The 18306-nt window shown below is 40.9% G+C and overlaps 1 protein-coding gene across 2 annotated transcripts in view; it reads right to left on the reverse strand.

Annotated features, from left to right (window-relative positions):
* The window catches only part of fstl5 (follistatin-like 5), a 154252-nt gene that overhangs the window by 33825 nt on the left and 102121 nt on the right, over nucleotides 1-18306 (reverse strand). The window contains exons 7-8 of one of the 2 annotated variants that reach the window (XM_070962486.1): nucleotides 17981-18147; nucleotides 10616-10736 (exon numbers count right to left, since the gene is read on the reverse strand). In XM_070962486.1, coding sequence (XP_070818587.1) covers nucleotides 10616-10736; nucleotides 17981-18147 — 288 coding nt within the window. Of the gene's footprint in view, nucleotides 1-10615; nucleotides 10737-17965; nucleotides 18148-18306 lie in introns of both variants that reach the window. The other variant, XM_070962485.1, reaches the window with a different exon arrangement.

Below are 18306 nucleotides of genomic sequence, written 5' to 3' on the forward strand. Positions count from 1 at the left end.
CTGTCATGCTGGAGTTTCACTTCTTTACTCCACCCTGAAGCAAAAACAAACAAACAAACAAACAAAAAAACTCTCCTACATACTGGACTTGCAAGAACCATAAATCAACATAAATCAATAAAACACACAAATATATTAATAATATGCATTTATGCATTGGCTGAGAATATGCCACGACACCCGAGGGCTAACTTGTTAGAGTCTTGCTCCACAAAACACGGGAAATATCAAAAGACTGAATTTGAATAATCCTTTAAAAGCAAGAAGTCTTCTCAGAACAGCATAACAATGATAAACCTTTTAAAAGGATAGTCGTATATCTGAGGACACTCTCCCACAGAAGCGGTGACTGAAACTTGGACAGTGGCAGTGAACTGTTTACAGAGTGACCATAAAAGAGCAGCATGACTCATTCCACAACAGCCTGTCACATATAAGGATGACAACCTGGCAGCACTTTAAGTAGGGACATCAAATTTCTCTATCTTGCCATCTTGTTTTGAGCAATCCCTCATAGCCTCTGTGGCCCAAATCAGTGTCCTCTTTTTTTCTCCTTTCTGAAACAGACTTCAGAGACATGAGCGGAGGATGGAAGCGAGAGTCTTGGCAGAAGCAAAGAAGGCAGACGTGCTGTAGAGACCATTTCCTGTGGGCACTGGGATAGAGGAAGTCTTCACTCAGCCAGGTGAGTGAAAGGACTGAAGATTGTTGCCACGGCCATCTGGTAGCCACGGCACTCCCGGGCATCAGAGCACACATCAACCTGAATGCCAACACGCCATCCGCAATGAGCCACAAGGGCTCTTACGGCACCCAGGTTACTTTAGCAATTACAGTCACAGAGACACTCCAGTTACACCGATGCCCCTCTGTAGCATCAAAAGGCTGACTGAACAGAACCCATGGAGACAAATTATTTCATGCACTCTTTTGAGTCAAGGTGATTACTCACACTTAATGTCCTCACATATGTCCATACAAGCATACAAAAGCTCTGGTCCCATTTCTTTGTATGTGCGCAGCTTGTGTTCTCTCTCTGGTTTTATTATCTGTGTGTTTACAGTTAGTCCCTTTGTGACTGCTGTATTTGCTGAAATTGCTTGTTTTAATCTATAGCTGCATCTGTGCATCAGCCTTCACACAATAAGAGCAGTGATCACAGAATTTTTAAAGGTAAATACTTACAGGTAAAATCTGTGATTTGTGTAACTTTCCCCAACAATGATGATGATCCTGCTGGCTACATAAGGTGTGTCCTTGTTTCTAAAACGTAAGGTAAAGTAGTTGGTAAAAGAAAAATGTATGTTAAATACGAGACCATCCATTTGTCCTGGGGACAATAAATGTACAAACTGACATGCTGGTGCTGTTTATTTTTCTTGTGTTTTATCCATCGACTGTCCAACAAATCTGCAGTGTGCTAGATAATGTTAGCCATGGTTAGCCTGCCAAGTCAAACTGGGTTCTTCCTTGACGGTTGATGTAACTCAGTGAGTCCAAAAATCACAGATGCAGGATGTGGAGGAGTAAAAGACTAACCTGCTCTGACGCGGATGATCAGAGACCTTGATAATCAGAATCATGTATAAAGAAAGCTGAATAATTAGGTTACTCCATGTTAACTTAAAATCTCCAAATTAGGGTACAAGAGTGTATGTAAATGTGCTAATTACAAAGGCAAGGCAAACAGTCAACACTCCCGGGCTGAAGTTAGAAGAAGCAAATTATGCCCAGTTTTGAATAAATTTACTTAATCCTAGTGTTGTAGATTTTATTAAGCACTATTTAAGTTGACGACATGATCAGATGAAACTTCTTACTGTGTAATAAAGAACAAGATTCATCAAATGGATAAATACTGAACAAACTGAAGATTAACAATGTAAATTTGGTTAACAGATTTATCCACTTTGGGATCTTTTTGAGACTGAACAGCAGGTCTGTGTGTGTGTCATGGTGGTCAGGGGGGAGATTCTGGGGTCACGACACACATGGCGTGTACAGTACCTTAGCTGCTAATCCAAAACCACAACAATCTATTAATCAACAGCCGAATAGTGTGAGCATGGATCGACCAAGTTCCCTTGAGCACCTCATTTAGAAAACCTCTCAGGCAATTTGACAAAGCTGCGTCAATTAGTGTGTTGGAATGAAATCAAATTAGATCCACGTGCCTTTTTATTCAAAAACAGTACTACTGCCACAGCAGTCAGGAAAAGTGGAATCTAAATTCATTTGTCAGGGACAGACACTTGAGTAAAAAGTTTCAGCACTCACAAACAGTTCAGTATATAAAAGTATAAAAAGGCAGGAGAAATGCATTCTTTCTGCTGTGATATGTGCCCTATTGATGTGAATCTAATGAGATGGTTTTACACAAACTGAAGATGAAGAAACTCATCTTACATTCAACACACTAATCAACCAGTTAATACTGATTCTCTTTGAGATGGTGAAAGGTAATTAGAAATACCTGAAGCTTACAGTCATGGTGTTGTCATGTTTAACTCAATAATTACACTTAAAATAATTAATTAAATGTGTTTATCTTTTATATATTTCTCTTTGTGTGATTTAAAAGATAACCTTCTGGATAGTGATCTAATCTGCCATAATCAGGATTTTCTTTTGTTTGGAGCCAGTACAGAATACAGAAATTACTTCTGATGCTATTGAGACTGTCAGAAAATGGACAGAATGATGTCGAGCTCGCAGCTCATCTGACACACTTTTTGGGGCGAACAGTACGTGTGATTTGTCGGTTCTTTGTGCTGAAGATGTCAGCCTATGAGCCAATCGCAGCTGAGAACACCACTACAGGAATCAGGTTAGAGTAAAAGCGCATTGTGCGGAGGTGTAATTACAGAGTATGCAGTAGGTCTGATCAGGGGCGTGAATAGGTGAATCGAGGTTGCCTGAGGCAGTGCAGGAGCTGAAGTGAGTCCCCTGTAGCTTTCATGAACCTAATTCAACCAAACATCTGTGATGGGAGGGGCAGATTGTCTGCCAAAACCTTAATAACCCAGCCTAGTTTCCTCAAACATCTAAGTGAGGTTTGTAGGCAGGTAGTCACCCCAGTTCAGCACGCCTTAATTAACTAACTAACGAGGTTAGGAAACATAGTTTAAACACTTGTATGAAAACTGAGCAAGCAAAGAATGTCTGAACTGATTCTTATAAAGATTTGGTGTTAGGAAAAGGGTACTGAGTAATAATAATGTTGAATAAATTAATGTTACATCCAAAAATCTAACTGTTCCTGATCATCTGGTATGTATTTTGGGAACATATCCACAGAAGGACAGACGTCAGAGACTCAGTGATACAAACAGGTCTGTTGTTGTGCCTACAGACGGCTGCTTCCCATGATGAGAGGAGCAACTGACCAATCAGAGCTAAACTGGCAGGAATGAAGCAATATTAATGACAAATAGCAAAAGAAAAATGGAGATGGACAAAGCTGTAAAGGCTGCTATCAGTCAACTTACAGAGATAACTCCTCAATCAGCACAGCAGCACCACAGCTGTCCCGTCAAATAAAATATAATTGGCAGGTCGGATACATCACACGTTATTGATTGGTCTGATGTAGACTGTTCTGTCAATTTCTAAAAAGTCTGAAAATTAGGTGTATTCAGTAAACAGAATGGTGTTTAAATGGATTTTGAACAGACTGATTTATGAAAGGGACAATAAGTGACCTCACAGCGTGGAGTGAGAGCACTAACACCCAATTATTTCTGGTGGGAGGAGAAAATCACTGTTGATAAACGTCAATGAATAAATGAATAAATGCTATCTTCACTAAGGGCTGAGTTTCCGCCTTTCATAACTACTGCTTAACAATGGAGCTCATCACTTCTCACCTCATTCTTAAGCCGAGAAGCTATTTAAAAAGCTGCAGAACCACAGTTTGCATTGTATTAGCTCCTATAGATTTTTCTGTCAGGTATCCACTCTGAATATCTAACTAGCTTATCTCTACTGAGAAAATGTGACTGCTGTCTATCAGTTACTGGCCCCCACTGTTACTCCAGAGACGGGAGGAGTGGGGGGGCTGTCAGAGATTTGTGTAGGAGGAGCCAAGTTCTATCAATGTTGCTGAAATCCCCCCTGGCTGCCCATGGAGCTCAGTAAAGGTCATCCCTGAGTTTAAGTCCCGTTATTTGGGAAAAAGCCAGTCAGTGAAATCCATATGACCGTGAGTGTGGAGGAGAAAGCACATCCTCCCATCTACTCATGCTGCTGCAGTCTCAACTATTCACATAGAGAGGTTAATAAAGTGTTGTAAATTATTTAAAAGGTAGAATGAAAGAATTCAAACCAGTGACCTGGTAAGCCAGTAGTGAAAATCTATTTTATGTGAAGACAGAGAAAGGTGAGAAGACATCTGAATGACTGCATTTATAGCATTAGACATAACTGGACGTTACACTTAATGTATGTAAGCATGATCGAAACAAATTCAACTTCATGATCATCCCAGTTTCATTAGATGAGCCATTCAAAATATTTTCATATTTTCCAGGAAAAGAGGACTTTTTAATTATGAATGAGTATGTTATTATTGTTAGCACATGGAAACAGAACGAAAAGTGTTTCAGAAGGAGCTGAAGTTGTTGATGAGCAATCAATATTACATTGACATCATCAACCATTCTGATGCAACTGACCAATCACCTGGCACGCCTGGTGTTCGTTAGCACTTGTTTCCCCTCCACTTCCTGCTAATGACAATTTCAAAGTAAAACTTGAGGCTTGAAACTGAAAATATGCATCTGGCTTTGTTTGAAGTGACTCTACTCACATGTTAATATTTAATGCCATTACACGACAACTTGAAAGTACTGATCAAATTATTGAAAGCAGTCTAAAAAGCTTCGGTAGCATCCAGTGTTTTGAAGATGTCAATAAATGTTCTTCCTTCTCTCACAGTAAATCTGCATCTTCTGCCAGCTCTCTAAAAGCCTTATTAGCTACAGAGAACCATGAAAGTCTTCTTTTCCTTCTAAACAGGAAAAGTGCGTTCTCTGCTTTTTGAAAATACCTCACTTACACACTCATCCAATGTGCATGCGTAAACTCAATTCCTGCGTGCAAATCACCATTTCCTTTGCCTGGACAGTCATGAAAATGAAAGGATCGAGCCAGTCGGTGGGATTTTTCCACTCAAAACTCAATTCGGACAAGATGAGAGAGAAGTTGCATTCTGATGTGTTTCTGAGAGTGTCAGGAGAGCCACTGCCAGGAGAATGCAACACAGCAGGGCTGACAGCTCCATCATAAAGCTCCCCAGCCAGTCGTCAATCACTCAGCAAGGCTCCCGTCGGCCATGGTGCTCTAGAAGATGAGCAGACGTGCAGACACGCACACACACATACACACCAGAGCAAAGAACACACAAACACCATGCCAGGAGACCACTTGGCCATCACACTACTGGGAGATTTCCAAGTAAGCCTGGCAGACTCGTTACAACTCTTCAATCAAATTGAACTTGTGGCTCTTGCTAAAACACATTGCGGCTATAAGCACTGGATTTTGAGAGGTGACCAGGTACCCGTGACCAACTCACCCTCAAAAAAATCACACACAATCCCATGTCCTCTCTATCACATGTACAAAAACCCACTCGTAAACCACCGTAGCATATTGTACACACAGACGCTCACAGACACACACCATGACAAATGTACACACAGCAGGATGAAAGCTTCCTCTCTGAGTTGTGATTACTCTCTCACCTGAGCCTCATGCCTCCAAGGGAGATGTGGGAGTAATCCAGCTCAGACAACAGTCTGGTCCAGAGCCTGAGTCCAACGCATTACATGTACATCACATAGCTGATGGAAAAGTACTTTTCAAGGGTAAAACAAAAGTAAAAACATAAAAAAAATACTGCCACTGTTCCAAAAAGATCTGGGACAGAAATTAAGAAGCATATCTGATCTCCAGGGAATGCCACTGTGCCGCTTTTACATGCTCTTTCTTTTCTACCTGGAAAGAAGTGTCACCTAGTGTGTGTGTTCACAGGTCGGGCTCCTTTTCTTCTTTTTCTGTCTGTTCATATATAATTTAATATTTACTGCAAGACTCAGTAGTAAAATTAAAATTTAGGCAATTTAGTCCACTGAGGATATGCTGCTTAAGAGAATCAAGAGCACTGAGAAAATAACTACAGACCATAATGTGAAATATTAATCATGTCTAAGAGAACTACTGTCAGAAATTAATGTTTATATACAGTGTATATAGTGTATATTTTATGTATAAAATCAAGGTTATGATATTGTTAATTCTTAGTATTGTCATACTAATTAATCGTAGTATGTTTAGGTATCAAAAAAGTAAGAGGGCAGTGCAAGATATCGAAAAAGAAGACATTCAATTCTGGCCATTAGTGTTGAACTGGGTCCAGTGCAGCTGCTCAGTGGCCTGCAGACCAGACTGGTTTCAAGGTATGAATATGAAACTGCATGAATGTGAGTGAAACTCTTCTGTGAGAATAAACGTTAAAATAAATAAGTAAATTAAGTGTTTATCTAAAGTGAGGAGGAATTACCGGTATTATGAAGAAAAGTATGTTGAATTAAAAAAAAACTGACTGGCATGTCTGCTGCTAAATACTAAATGTAGCAATTAATCTAATAAACACAGATGTCTTTAGGGATTGATCTAACGTATGTATGTTTTTTATCACTTGCAGCAGGAACAGCTGTGGTTCAGTGTTCCATGTGGTGAACATCTGAACGTTTTCTCTCTTCAAACAATTCTCCATCACATGTGACTGCAGCTCAGATTAGGACCACTCAACAGTGGCCCAAGGTGTCCTGCAACAGGTACATTAATGAGCTGCTTTATGCTTGACATGTTGGTCAATATAGTGAGACCATGCCTGAAAAAAAAGAAAAAAAAAACAGTAACAACAAAACGAATCTTCAACACTCAAAGTTATTATCAGGCAGGCTGTTCCTGTGAGGGCTGCAACTAATGATCATTTTCACTGATGATCAAGCTGCTGATTATTTTCTTGATAAACCGATTCTACCTTTTTTTTGTTTTTTGTTGTTTTTCATCTATTGACAAATCAACTGAGAAGATCATTTTGGACCCTGGGCATGAACTCTCTAGAAGTGCACCCTGACTCTCCACGTCAGTGAACTCCTTTTTCGCCACCTACGCACATCAACAGTCAGAGCTGTCCTCTGTAAGATGCAGTCACATGTGGGCAACCCTGTCGCTCTCCGGGGAAAACTCCAGCATGTGAGCATCCCCACAACAGCCCAGCAACTCCTGAAAAAGAGACAGTCAAGTCCCGATCAATTCTGGTTCCAGAGTGCTGCGGTGCATCGAGGTGAGCTCAAATAGTGTTTATCCACTTGGATATATCTACTTGTAATGGCTCCACCTCTAGCCCCAGCCCCCTCTCACTAGAAATATGACATTCCAGGGTCCTGAAGGCCAGTTTTGTAGCCAGGGATCAGCAAATCACATCCTTTGCCTGCCATCTGCAGCTAACCTTGCAGGCCTACATGGTGGCCATCTCATATTACTTCCTAACAAGCTCCCATGGGTATAGGCTCGATCGCTGGGCGCATCAGGTCTTTGAATCACTCTTACTGTGTGCCCTCCTCTCACTTGGAAATTCCTACTGGGAGCAGTTAACCCCAACACCACCACCGCCACTGCCAGGGTCACAGAGACAGGATAAGGTGGTAATTCTCAGAAGGGTGTAATTAGATGACTCTCAACAACAGTGAGAGGGAAATAACAGAATGACATTGACAAAGAACTGTGCATGCATACTGCATCAGTAATTTATGTGTTATGTATCAGTAATAACTGCAAACAGCTAGAGCCACCTTGTGAAAGATGATGCTGCCAGGCATAAGCAGGACCCGTATTGTTACATCTTACCCATCACAAATACCTTTATTTCAAATTATATTTTCAAAGTGAATGCAGTTTTCGAGGGTGGAAAACTACATTTATTTTTTTCCAGCAGCAGAAGTGGTTGGTGTATTTGAAGATTCAACCACGACTTTCATTAATTTACCCCACACAATGATTTGTTTTCTGCTAAAGTGGCTGGGAGAGTGGACAAACTTTGCAGCCACAGTACAAATTAGATGCAACTTTATTGATTTGAGTGGGTAAAGTGGGGTCAATGCAACAAAGAAAGAGCTATAGATAAAAAAAAACAAGAGCTGGCGCAACATGCTGAAGTTAACAATCACAACAAAATGAACATCTTGAAGAGTATAGTGTAAAGCAAAGAGAACATTAAAGTGCCTTCATCAAGATGAGGCTGACAACACAAAGAGGCTGACATAAAACGCATGTGTACAACCCATGGGGAATGATGAGTCAGTTTGTGCGTCTAAGTAGCAATCAAAGCCAAAATCTCCCGAATGATCCTCCACATACATTTACAATACAGTAACCTCTGCCTGCTTCACAGGGAAATCATTACTTTCTCCAAAAGAACCTCCAGTCTAAATTTCATCAGCTCTAAAACACTGTGTTTCTTGTCATTCTCGTGTTGCCTTGGAGTGATGGACAGCATTCTGAATCCAGTTTCTCAGAATGCCTCTCTTTCAGCCGTTTCTTAATTGAGTTTTAGAAAATCTCAGAAGTCTTGGCAGGGTGATAGCTGGTCTGTGGAGACTTCAGCCCGCCTAAGAAAGCAAAATTCATTTGCAGTAAAAAGGTCATGTGGAAGTTTCAGTATCAATTACAACCAAAGGTAATCGGTCTCACGAGATTCACTCTGTTTCTGTAAACACAATACTTATTGTATAATCATAAGACTTGTGTATCATTGAAATTAACCTTGGAGTAATTTTTTAGAAAACTGATAATGAACTGTCTGTCAAGCATAATGGAGATGTGGAGATAATTCACATTCAACTCAGGAGAAAGCAGGCTCATTCACACAAGCTCAATGCAGACGCTGCACCTTTGCCCTCCCCATACAGTCTCTGTTTCTGCATTCACAAGGCAGGTTCACCAGACTTAAGAAACATCCCAAAGCAATTAGCATAAAGTGGAATATAAATCCCCTCATAGAAAATGAGCATCAAGGCTGATCTACTGGTTCTCCAATGGCATCTGTATCTATTGGTAATTCCAGTGGTTTCTGTGACCTGTTAAATGTGACCTGCAAGTCTACCAGAGCCAGCCAAGATCATATCAGAACAGGCACTGCATTTTTGAATTCATCAGTCTTTTGAGCTTAAAATAAATAAAATTAATATTAACATACACTGCTGCCAGTGTCTAGGTCACAGGCTGTCACTTGCTATTTCTGATTTCTTATCAATCTCAAGAGGGCTGGTCTTATGTAACATGAGCAGATGCAGAATGTCTCGCTTTCCAAGAGAAACGACAAATGATTTTTTTTTTTTCGCTGAAGTAAAAGGCCTGGCATGGGCATGTTTATGGGGACGAGCTTGCAGTGATGACAAAGGCTAATCTCAAGGGTCATTGCAGATTGAATTATGTTAAACTGGATGAGCTGCAAGGACAAATGCACCTGGACAAAGTAAATGCTCCACAGTGGAATTTGGGTGCCCAACAAGTAGCTTTCACAAGATTGCATTCTGACAGACAAAGCATTGTGCAGGCACGTTTTGCAGTGAGCAAGCTAATAGCTAAGAAGCTAAAACCTAATTCAGAAGGAGAATTTGTGAAGGAGTGCCTTGCAGCTGTGGAGCTCCTGGTACCAGACAAAGTAAAACCTTTCCAAAGTGTCAGTTTGTCTGGAATAATTCATGGAGAAACCTGACATGGAAACTCAATGATAGCAAGTGTCTGTGTGATCTGGCCTTCATAGTGGACATTACCAAGAGCCTCTCTCAGCTGAACCTAAAGCCAGCCAGTTTCTCAGCTCTCTGCTTTCAAATGTGAAATTATTTGAAATGAACTTAGAGCTGTGGTGAGTGCTACTGGAAAGAAGAAACTCTGCATTTTCCAACTCTGCAAGAACAAAAGCTGCTATGATGTCTGAATCTGCTGCTGATGAGAAAACTCCTTCAGACTTTTGGTGAGAGGTTTCAGGTCATGAAATTAAACAAAAGGAATTGAACGAATTTCATGGCAAGGCCATCCTGATACAATTGCTGCCCCCCAAGGTGTGCACCCCATCCCTCCCATCGCTTATACATAAGCTCTGTGCTGTAGTTATGGTGACAACTGTTTCCTTAGAGCAGCATGGTGTTACATAGTTCACCCATTTATTTATAGCATCTCCACTGCTCAGGAGTGTCATCCACAGCTATTCACAGAGACATGCTGCTCTGGTGCCGCTGGGGAGGGACCCTTTTGGGAAGGGCCTTCATGTCCCAGAAATAAATACTAAAAGTAAACAAACATGCAATGCACCAAACATGTCATGGCAGCAATGTCAACCAGCAATGGTTAGTTTGCCAGAGCTGAAGCAAGGAGCAACTGTAGTGACAGAATATGCTACAGCAACTATGGTGGGGCTCATGGCATCCTAAGCATGTTGGCACTATTTGTGTAATTACTGTCATTGCCAGAAGGGGGAGACAAAAGTTCCACACTACAGATTTAAGATTGGAAAGAGACTTTCTGAGTTCCCAGATCCTCTTACCATTCACTTGAAGAGTGTGGGTCTGATAAAGTTTCTCGTAGCCGTCAGCATGACAGGTATAGTTGCCCATGTGGGTCGTGGTCACTTTGGTGATGTACAGCGAGCCATCGTCTCCAAAGTCCTAGCAGAGGAAGAAAAGCGAAAGAGAAACAAAACTCTTAATCCCTTAAAGAAAGCGATGTTGGTCTTGCTGCTGCAGTGCAGCAGTAATGGTTGAATGTATTTAAAGCTGGAAATGAACAGTTTCAATGGGAATGCAACAAGCCTGCAATGCGCCGATGAGATAATTAAAGTTACATAACAGAGGGAATGAAAAATATAACAATAAGGCACATCGTTGAGCAATGTCCATCAATCTTAGTCAAAAGTTGGAGCATTTCCTGCCAGAGAAAACAACCTAGGAAAATAACTGTCAAAATCCCAGTTAAGAAAAATTGTTTTCTGCTACATGTCATTTTTCCAATTATAGCAAAGTGATCTGATGGAAAGGGACTTAGGCTATAATTGATCTGTGTCAAATTACACAGCGTTAGCTGCTTTAAAACAAAAACAAGGAAATACAGCGCTGCAGACACACAGTCAGTCAAAATAACATCTGCTGCTCATTTCAAATATCATTGTCCCTGAAAAGGCCAAACTGTGAGATGTCACCCTCTGGTTAACATGCAAGTCCCACAAATACACAAACATGTTGCACTTCAGTTCTCATGTGGCCTATTTAAAGAAACACAAAAGATGTAATTAAACCAAAACCTATCCACGATGTTAACTTATGTAGAGCCAACTGAAACATGATTAATTCATGCTGTGTTGTGATTATTAAGCCAGTGAACACAAAAAAAAATGGTGCTGGACACGGAAAGAAGAATAAATTACTCAGCTGTAGCACAGATAAAAGCCCCCAAAGCTAATGAGCCCGTTGACGGTGCGCCGGTGTGATGAATCTGCCTGGCAAAGAGCGAATGTCTGCCATCTTGTTAAGATCATGCTGCAGTTAAAAGTCATCCTGACAAGTCACTTCAATGAGCTTTTTTAACATATGGAGTCTTAAGGTCTTATATTCTTAAACAGAGAATAAACTGAATAAAAAGAGGGGGTTTGATTGTTTCCAATAAATCATCAACCTCTTTCCTGTTCTCGGTTCATATTTTTCAAATTGTTCAAAGTTAAATTTTGGACTTCAAAGATAAAAGTGAAAAATCTTTTGCAAAGTTTTGCTGCTATTTGTGAAATTGCCTGTCGGGTCCTTCAGAGACATGTTTTGGAATGACTATATAGCATTGTTCATGATGAATCATTTGTTTTCGGAAGTAATACGTAATTCAGCAAAGTAGGCCAGGTTTTATTTCACATTACAGTCATTTCTTCACACGTTAGACTCTATTTCAAATAGAAAATCATCTCTGAAGTTGAAATTTGTTTTATAATTGAGAAAAACTCAAATCTACATTACATTGTATGATGATAGTATTTTTAAGCACACTTAATCAGGAAATTAGAATTCTTCAGGGACATCTTCCAAACAAAAGAACTGCCTGTGCTCACAATAGGCTTTCTCCACTTTCCAATTCACAGCGGCTTTTCAGACGAGAACGTGCTCCGACACTCAGCCTTCATTAGGGTTTTCCTCATTGCCCACTAACTTGATGAAGGCCATGTGCCAGAACGTGTTCACTGCTGATTGCTGTCTTGCATTAAAAAATCATTCAGATATCTTTTGGTGGTGTGAACTTTCACTCTGAAGAATGTCCATGAGTCTGCCCCCGCACTTCTCACTTCTTATAAATGAACACAGCATTCTTTTATTAAAAGAAGACTGAGCCCTAATTACCAGTCCTCTTTCAGGAGAGTTCATAACAAGAAAAGTGCCTTTTCTCGTTAAATAGCTTTTAACATTTCAATCACATCTTTGCTGGCTGTTTACATCCTGGTATTCAGCCTTCAACAGACAAGCGAGGAGAGTCGGCCATCGTGTTTACAGGCATGCAGAGCGTTTATCAGTTCGCTCTGGTTTGCTCCGATCTAACCTACGAGCTCGGTAACGGCTCGGGCTGAGTGAAGCGTCAGAGCTTCACAATATGAGGGGAAATCGATGGTGCGTTTTGGCCCCCATGGGCTGAGAGCATATTGTGTCACCTTCTTAAATGAAAAATGAATGGGGGGAGAAATGAAACTCAGAGGGGTGGAACGAGCCACGGCGGAGGCTGTCGACATGATTCCTCCACCTCACCTCACCACCCTCAGCTATCAGCAGCACCCAGCACCCAGCTCCCTGCAGACAAAGCAGGCCAGAGTACGAATACTCAGAGGGAGGGGAGACAAGGGCAGGCAGAGGTGGATTTACAAATAGGCCATAGCCTTCAAGAAACTATAATTAATAAAGCTGTCAGTGCCGGGTCACCTCTGAAAGGACACTAAAGAGCCACCTCTTTGGATAGCTAACCTCTGCTCGTGACGAGGCATTTCAGAAAATGGTCTTTGAAGAAGTTTGTACCAGGGCCAAATGAAACTTTGAGAGAACTTTGTGAGAAGAACATAATACATAGGGTGAAAAAACCCTGCGGTGTGTGCAGAAAGTGAGAGAAACGTGTTCCCCCGTAATGAAAGCATATTGAGGCAACACAACTAGAAACAGAAGGTAGTTTGGCCTGTAAGGTAAAGGCTAGTTCACCCAAATTACAAAAATCACATTTCCTCATTTACCTCTGGTGGTGTAGGCACACAAATTCAGTTTGCCAATGTTTTTAAACTAAACATTTCTGCCTCCACACCAATATAATGGAGTTAAATGTACATTTATTTGTGGTGCTTACAGCTTGAAAAAGCTACATTTAACGAAATTCAGCAGCATTTGTTTTCCGAAAAACAATATTCCCAACTGCTCTGCATCATCCACACAATTCATTGTCAAGAGCTTTCACAGAAACTACTTTTTACCAAAGAAACAGTCCCAAAAAGTGTTGGATTGCAAGCATCTGCAGTGCTTTGTGACCACAAGAGGTAGATGAGAAAATGTTTTTTTCCCTGTAATCTGGATAAGTCAACCCTTTAAAATCCAGGGAGGATTATGGTTCTGATGGGCAGAAACATTTTCCTTTAACTCTCGATTCTCAACTCATGCAAGTCACTTTTGAATCTTTGTGTGATGCTTTAAATTCCACTGACAAAAGTTTTTTGTTTTCTGGTTTAACTTTTAATAAATGCAAACTTTAAAGTCTGGCGATAATTAAACAATAAAGAATAGGAAAAGGCTAAAACCAAAAATGTACTGATCTTCCTAACAATAAGGGTCCGTGTAGCTTATTTCTGTGTCATAGACCTCCATCATTGTACAGAGATTTTAAGAACAAATAAATGGTTGACATTTGCCTTCATTACCATGACCACAGCCACTTTGTTTATTTTGTCCTGCTGTTTAGGAAATTATTTAGGCTTTCTAAATAATTAAGTACATATTTGTGACCAGTGTTTGAGGATTTACATCTTCAATAGGAATGAATGCGCTTGAGGCTGAGAGCCACAGACAGACTGAGGAAGTCGAAGCATTGAGTTATGGGCAAACACATTGGTTTCGGCCTTTTCACAGGATTTATTGACAAAAACAATCGTGCATCTTTTGTAGGCATGACACTAGCTTTGTAGGCTTTTTTGTGAATGGAACAAAAAGTGAGTGAAGCAATGTGAGTGTCTTGAGACTAAAAACGAAGCGCAGCCTACCTGAGACGGGATCTGTTGGGCAGAAAAACAGGTCAAACGTTCAGAGGTTTGGTTCAATAAAGGCATTAAGGCACGAGAAACAGGTTTGAAAGCAGACAGGTGACAGCTTGCTGTAGTGCACATGATACCATACATACAGTGTTTGTGAGTGTGGTTCTGGACTCCCAGAATCCTCCTTAATTCAAGTTAAAGACATAACAAAACAGGCTACAGTGATTCAGTAAGATTCATGAGTTATCTTTTATAATGCTGCACAGCTTCATCTATTCATCCTCTGGACACAGCACAGGAAGCATCACTCCAGGAGGCACACACTGATCTAAACTGAATGTACATATTCTAAATAATGACACAGGTGTAATTTTACATGTGGTCTATCTCCACAATGCAGAGATACTGTGAAAGCCACCAGAATACAGTAAGTCAGCAGAGTATTATGGGAGATAAAAAAGCACCTATTCCAGTCGACAAGATAAGAAGAAAGATTCAGTCCAGATGAACTTCTTCCTACATTATACTTATTCCTGTGGAAGCTGCAGTGTTCAAAAATATTTTCTATTTTTAATAATTCCACATTTTTTCCATGATCAAATTCAAATATTTTTGTGCTAAATCAGATAGATTTTTATAGTGACCTTGCAACTTGACTTACCAACAAGGACATATTACCCCAAAAAGTAGCTGATGAACACTGTACAAACTTCACAACGTTTCTCCAAAATGCACTTTCAAACTTTTGAAGAATTGCAAAATATCAAATGCATTTTTCATCTTTCAAACTACTTTTGGGACCACAGAATCAGCATCCCCAAATGCAAACATGAATGTATACACACACACACACACACACACACACACACACACACACACACACACACACACACACACACACACACACACACACACACACACACACACACACACACACACACACACACACACACACACACACACACAAGACGGCTGTGTCTTTGGCTCGGCCACTCAGGGAGGATTGAAATACTGACAGCCTTGGATGATGATGATGCAATAGCCAGCAACTGTCAACTTCATGGAATTACAGTAAGCTGCTTTGTCAAAATTTAGAGAGGCTCTATTGAACTCCGGGATACAAGCGCACCACTGGGATTAATGCGCGATTTACTAAGTCTGAATGTCGGCAGAATTTCTAAAATAACCACATTCTAAACTGGGAAGACCTGCGAGATTAGAATACATAAACCTCCCATGTGCACTCACGGGAATATGAGTCTAATTAAGGCTGGCAGTGGATACTGACAAATATTAACAGCCAGCAATTATACAGAAATTGTCTGCAAGGCAATTTAGAATTAGTCTGTGGATGCCAGGTGCAGACGAAATCCATTCTCCTTTCTGGAAGGAACAACAATGATTGACTGGAGGTCTGAGAGCCAAAAATAAATCTGGTTTAAGCCGTCGTTGGTGTGCTGCTCGAGTTCCATTGGTAGTTTCTCTTGGTGCTGCGTGGTTTGCACACAGTTTTCTGATGAGCCACAAGAGACCGTTAGCACTGATGCTGATTCACTTGCTGGTGGTGTTCTGTGTTAGTGCCGCTGCTCTGGAGGTAATCTGTGCAGTGGCAGAGGTTGTAAACTCAGGCTTTGTTAGACCTCAACAAAAAATCAAATCTGACAATCGCAGACCTCCAGGGTCAAAGTACAGCTCTCTCAGTCTGGAGAGACAGATTAGTCCCTGCAGAAGAAGAACTCGGAGTCTTGCTTCATGAGGCTGCACTGGCATCAACCCAACATGCTGTATGTACCATAGAGACACAGGAAGTGTTATTTTATGCAATAACATTAAATAATGACAATATAAAGGTCCTGGGGGGTACCAAAGTGGTTCATGCTTAATTAAAATGCAAAGTGTTAATTGCATTCGTCTTTCTGCTCTGTTCTATCTAGGCTATGAGTTCTGTGGACTGAAATCTTATTTTGATCTTTTCTCCAGGAGGATGATGGTTGCAAACCACAAAAGGCCAAGCTTTGATTGCTTACCAAGACTGTTCTTCTTTCTACTGTCTCAACAAAGGGTAACATGAAGGCTGTGCAATTCCTCAGGGAAAGGTGAAAACAAGCCATTTCTAAAAAGTTCTGAAAATTATAGCAATGCCAACAACTTTAAAGGATAAGTCAATTTAAGTCCTTGCTGTATTAGCTGTCGTTATTCCAGCGAATTTCACACTAAGCTGCTTTTCCACAATGGATATACTGAACGGCATTTGGCAGCAGAAGCTTTCATCCCTGAGCTGACATCCGAATTGAAAATATACCTGTGCAAGATCTGATATTAGTCACCGGGAAACTGATGAGTGTGTGTGAAGAGCAGACAAAGACCACCCCTGGTCGGGACACTGAACTCTGCTATGTGTCTTCAGGCAATATCAGGAGATGAAACATAAACTACTTCTATTGAATCTGCAAAAAAAGAAAGAAGTAACACTTCTTGGAATAAAAACTACTTGAAAGATAGATCAAAGCCTCACTTGACCTTACAAGACCTCGCACCTTTTTTCCTCCCATAAATCCCCCAAAAGATATTCAGAGCATTCTCAGGAAGTAATCTGACTTGACATTTCTTTTTTTTGTCACATCCAGCACTTGCATACATCTTTTCAGCCACGAATGGCTTAAAAGGAGTCATAATATATGATGGAAAATGGCTAAAAAAAGGCAAACGGTGGAGGAGCTGTTACTCTCTTACGCATGGCCTAAAAACCGTCAGTGCTGCTCTTTATGGGAATCACACATCACCGACAACCAGAACCAGTGCTCTAGTTTAGAGCCAGTTGATGGTGCCAAGGATGACTGGCGACAGCTGGGCGCCTCTTACTCATTTTAAGGGTCATCAACATTTAATGTTACATTAGTGGCTTCGCTGGGTCTCCCTTTATCTACTGCGACAGTGTTGACTTAATTATGCACAGCAGTATCACACTCATCTCGGTCAGCCCTGACACACACAGAGGAAAAAGCTAAGGCAAGAGAGGTCTGCCTTTTCTGTACCTCGCCACACAAGTGTCCTTGCCCCTTTTGATGTGGATGAAAGTGACACAGAGGGCTGTCTGGGGCCATGGTTCAGCATCAACACACATACAGAGACACATAAGCACATACGGTCTTGCACTGAATTGTGAAAGTAGGTCCTTCCTCTCGGGCTGAACCCCTTCGGTATCCCCCTTCATCTTCTTTCTTTGTCTGAAATCCCTGTCCCTCCCAGCAGTCTCCAAACACAGACACCAAGAACACAAACTGACATCCTGGATTACTGTCAGACCTACAATACAAAGCCAGCGCCAACAGTCAAATAAAATGTGCTGACAATCTGAGCCACTGCCAAAAAAAATGAAGTGGAAATATGATGAGGAAGAAATATCGGATAAAATTATCTGGAATTTACAGTGATTGGGGAAAAAAAAGAGGACGGCTCTGAAACAGTCGTTAAGAATTGATGATGCTTCACAACCTGAAAACGCAATGATTAGACCTGTGTACTCCAAGTGTCAGAGCCATTCTGCCATCAGTCCTATGTATCTGTGTGTCAACTACATATCTATCTATTCATCTCACCTGCCAATAAAGCTACCAATAAACAATGAATCAGACAGTGAAGACTGTCGGCTCTTACGTTGATGTCTTCCAGGTTCAAGGAGTTCAGATACTGATGGTTTCTCTTCCACAGGATTGGAGGTCTTCGCTCCCCCGTGATGGCACAGGTCAACACGGCGCTCTGGCCAACTGTCACAGTGGTGACGCTCACTTTCTGGTCATCTGGAAGGGTGAGCAGGTACACATCTGTTGGCGAGAGGAAAAAAATTACACAATGTGAGATGAGAAGGAGACTGACTCAATTTAAGTTTTGAGATGTTAAATTACGCTGCTGGCAACAACTTGAATTCTTTGTAAAACTTTTAATTTGAGAAAGTTAGCTTGGACAAAGGAAGAAGAGCATTC

The sequence above is a fragment of the Chaetodon trifascialis genome, chromosome 5 (assembly GCF_039877785.1).
Source record: "Chaetodon trifascialis isolate fChaTrf1 chromosome 5, fChaTrf1.hap1, whole genome shotgun sequence".
In the NCBI taxonomy this organism is placed as follows: Eukaryota; Metazoa; Chordata; class Actinopteri; order Chaetodontiformes; family Chaetodontidae; genus Chaetodon; species Chaetodon trifascialis.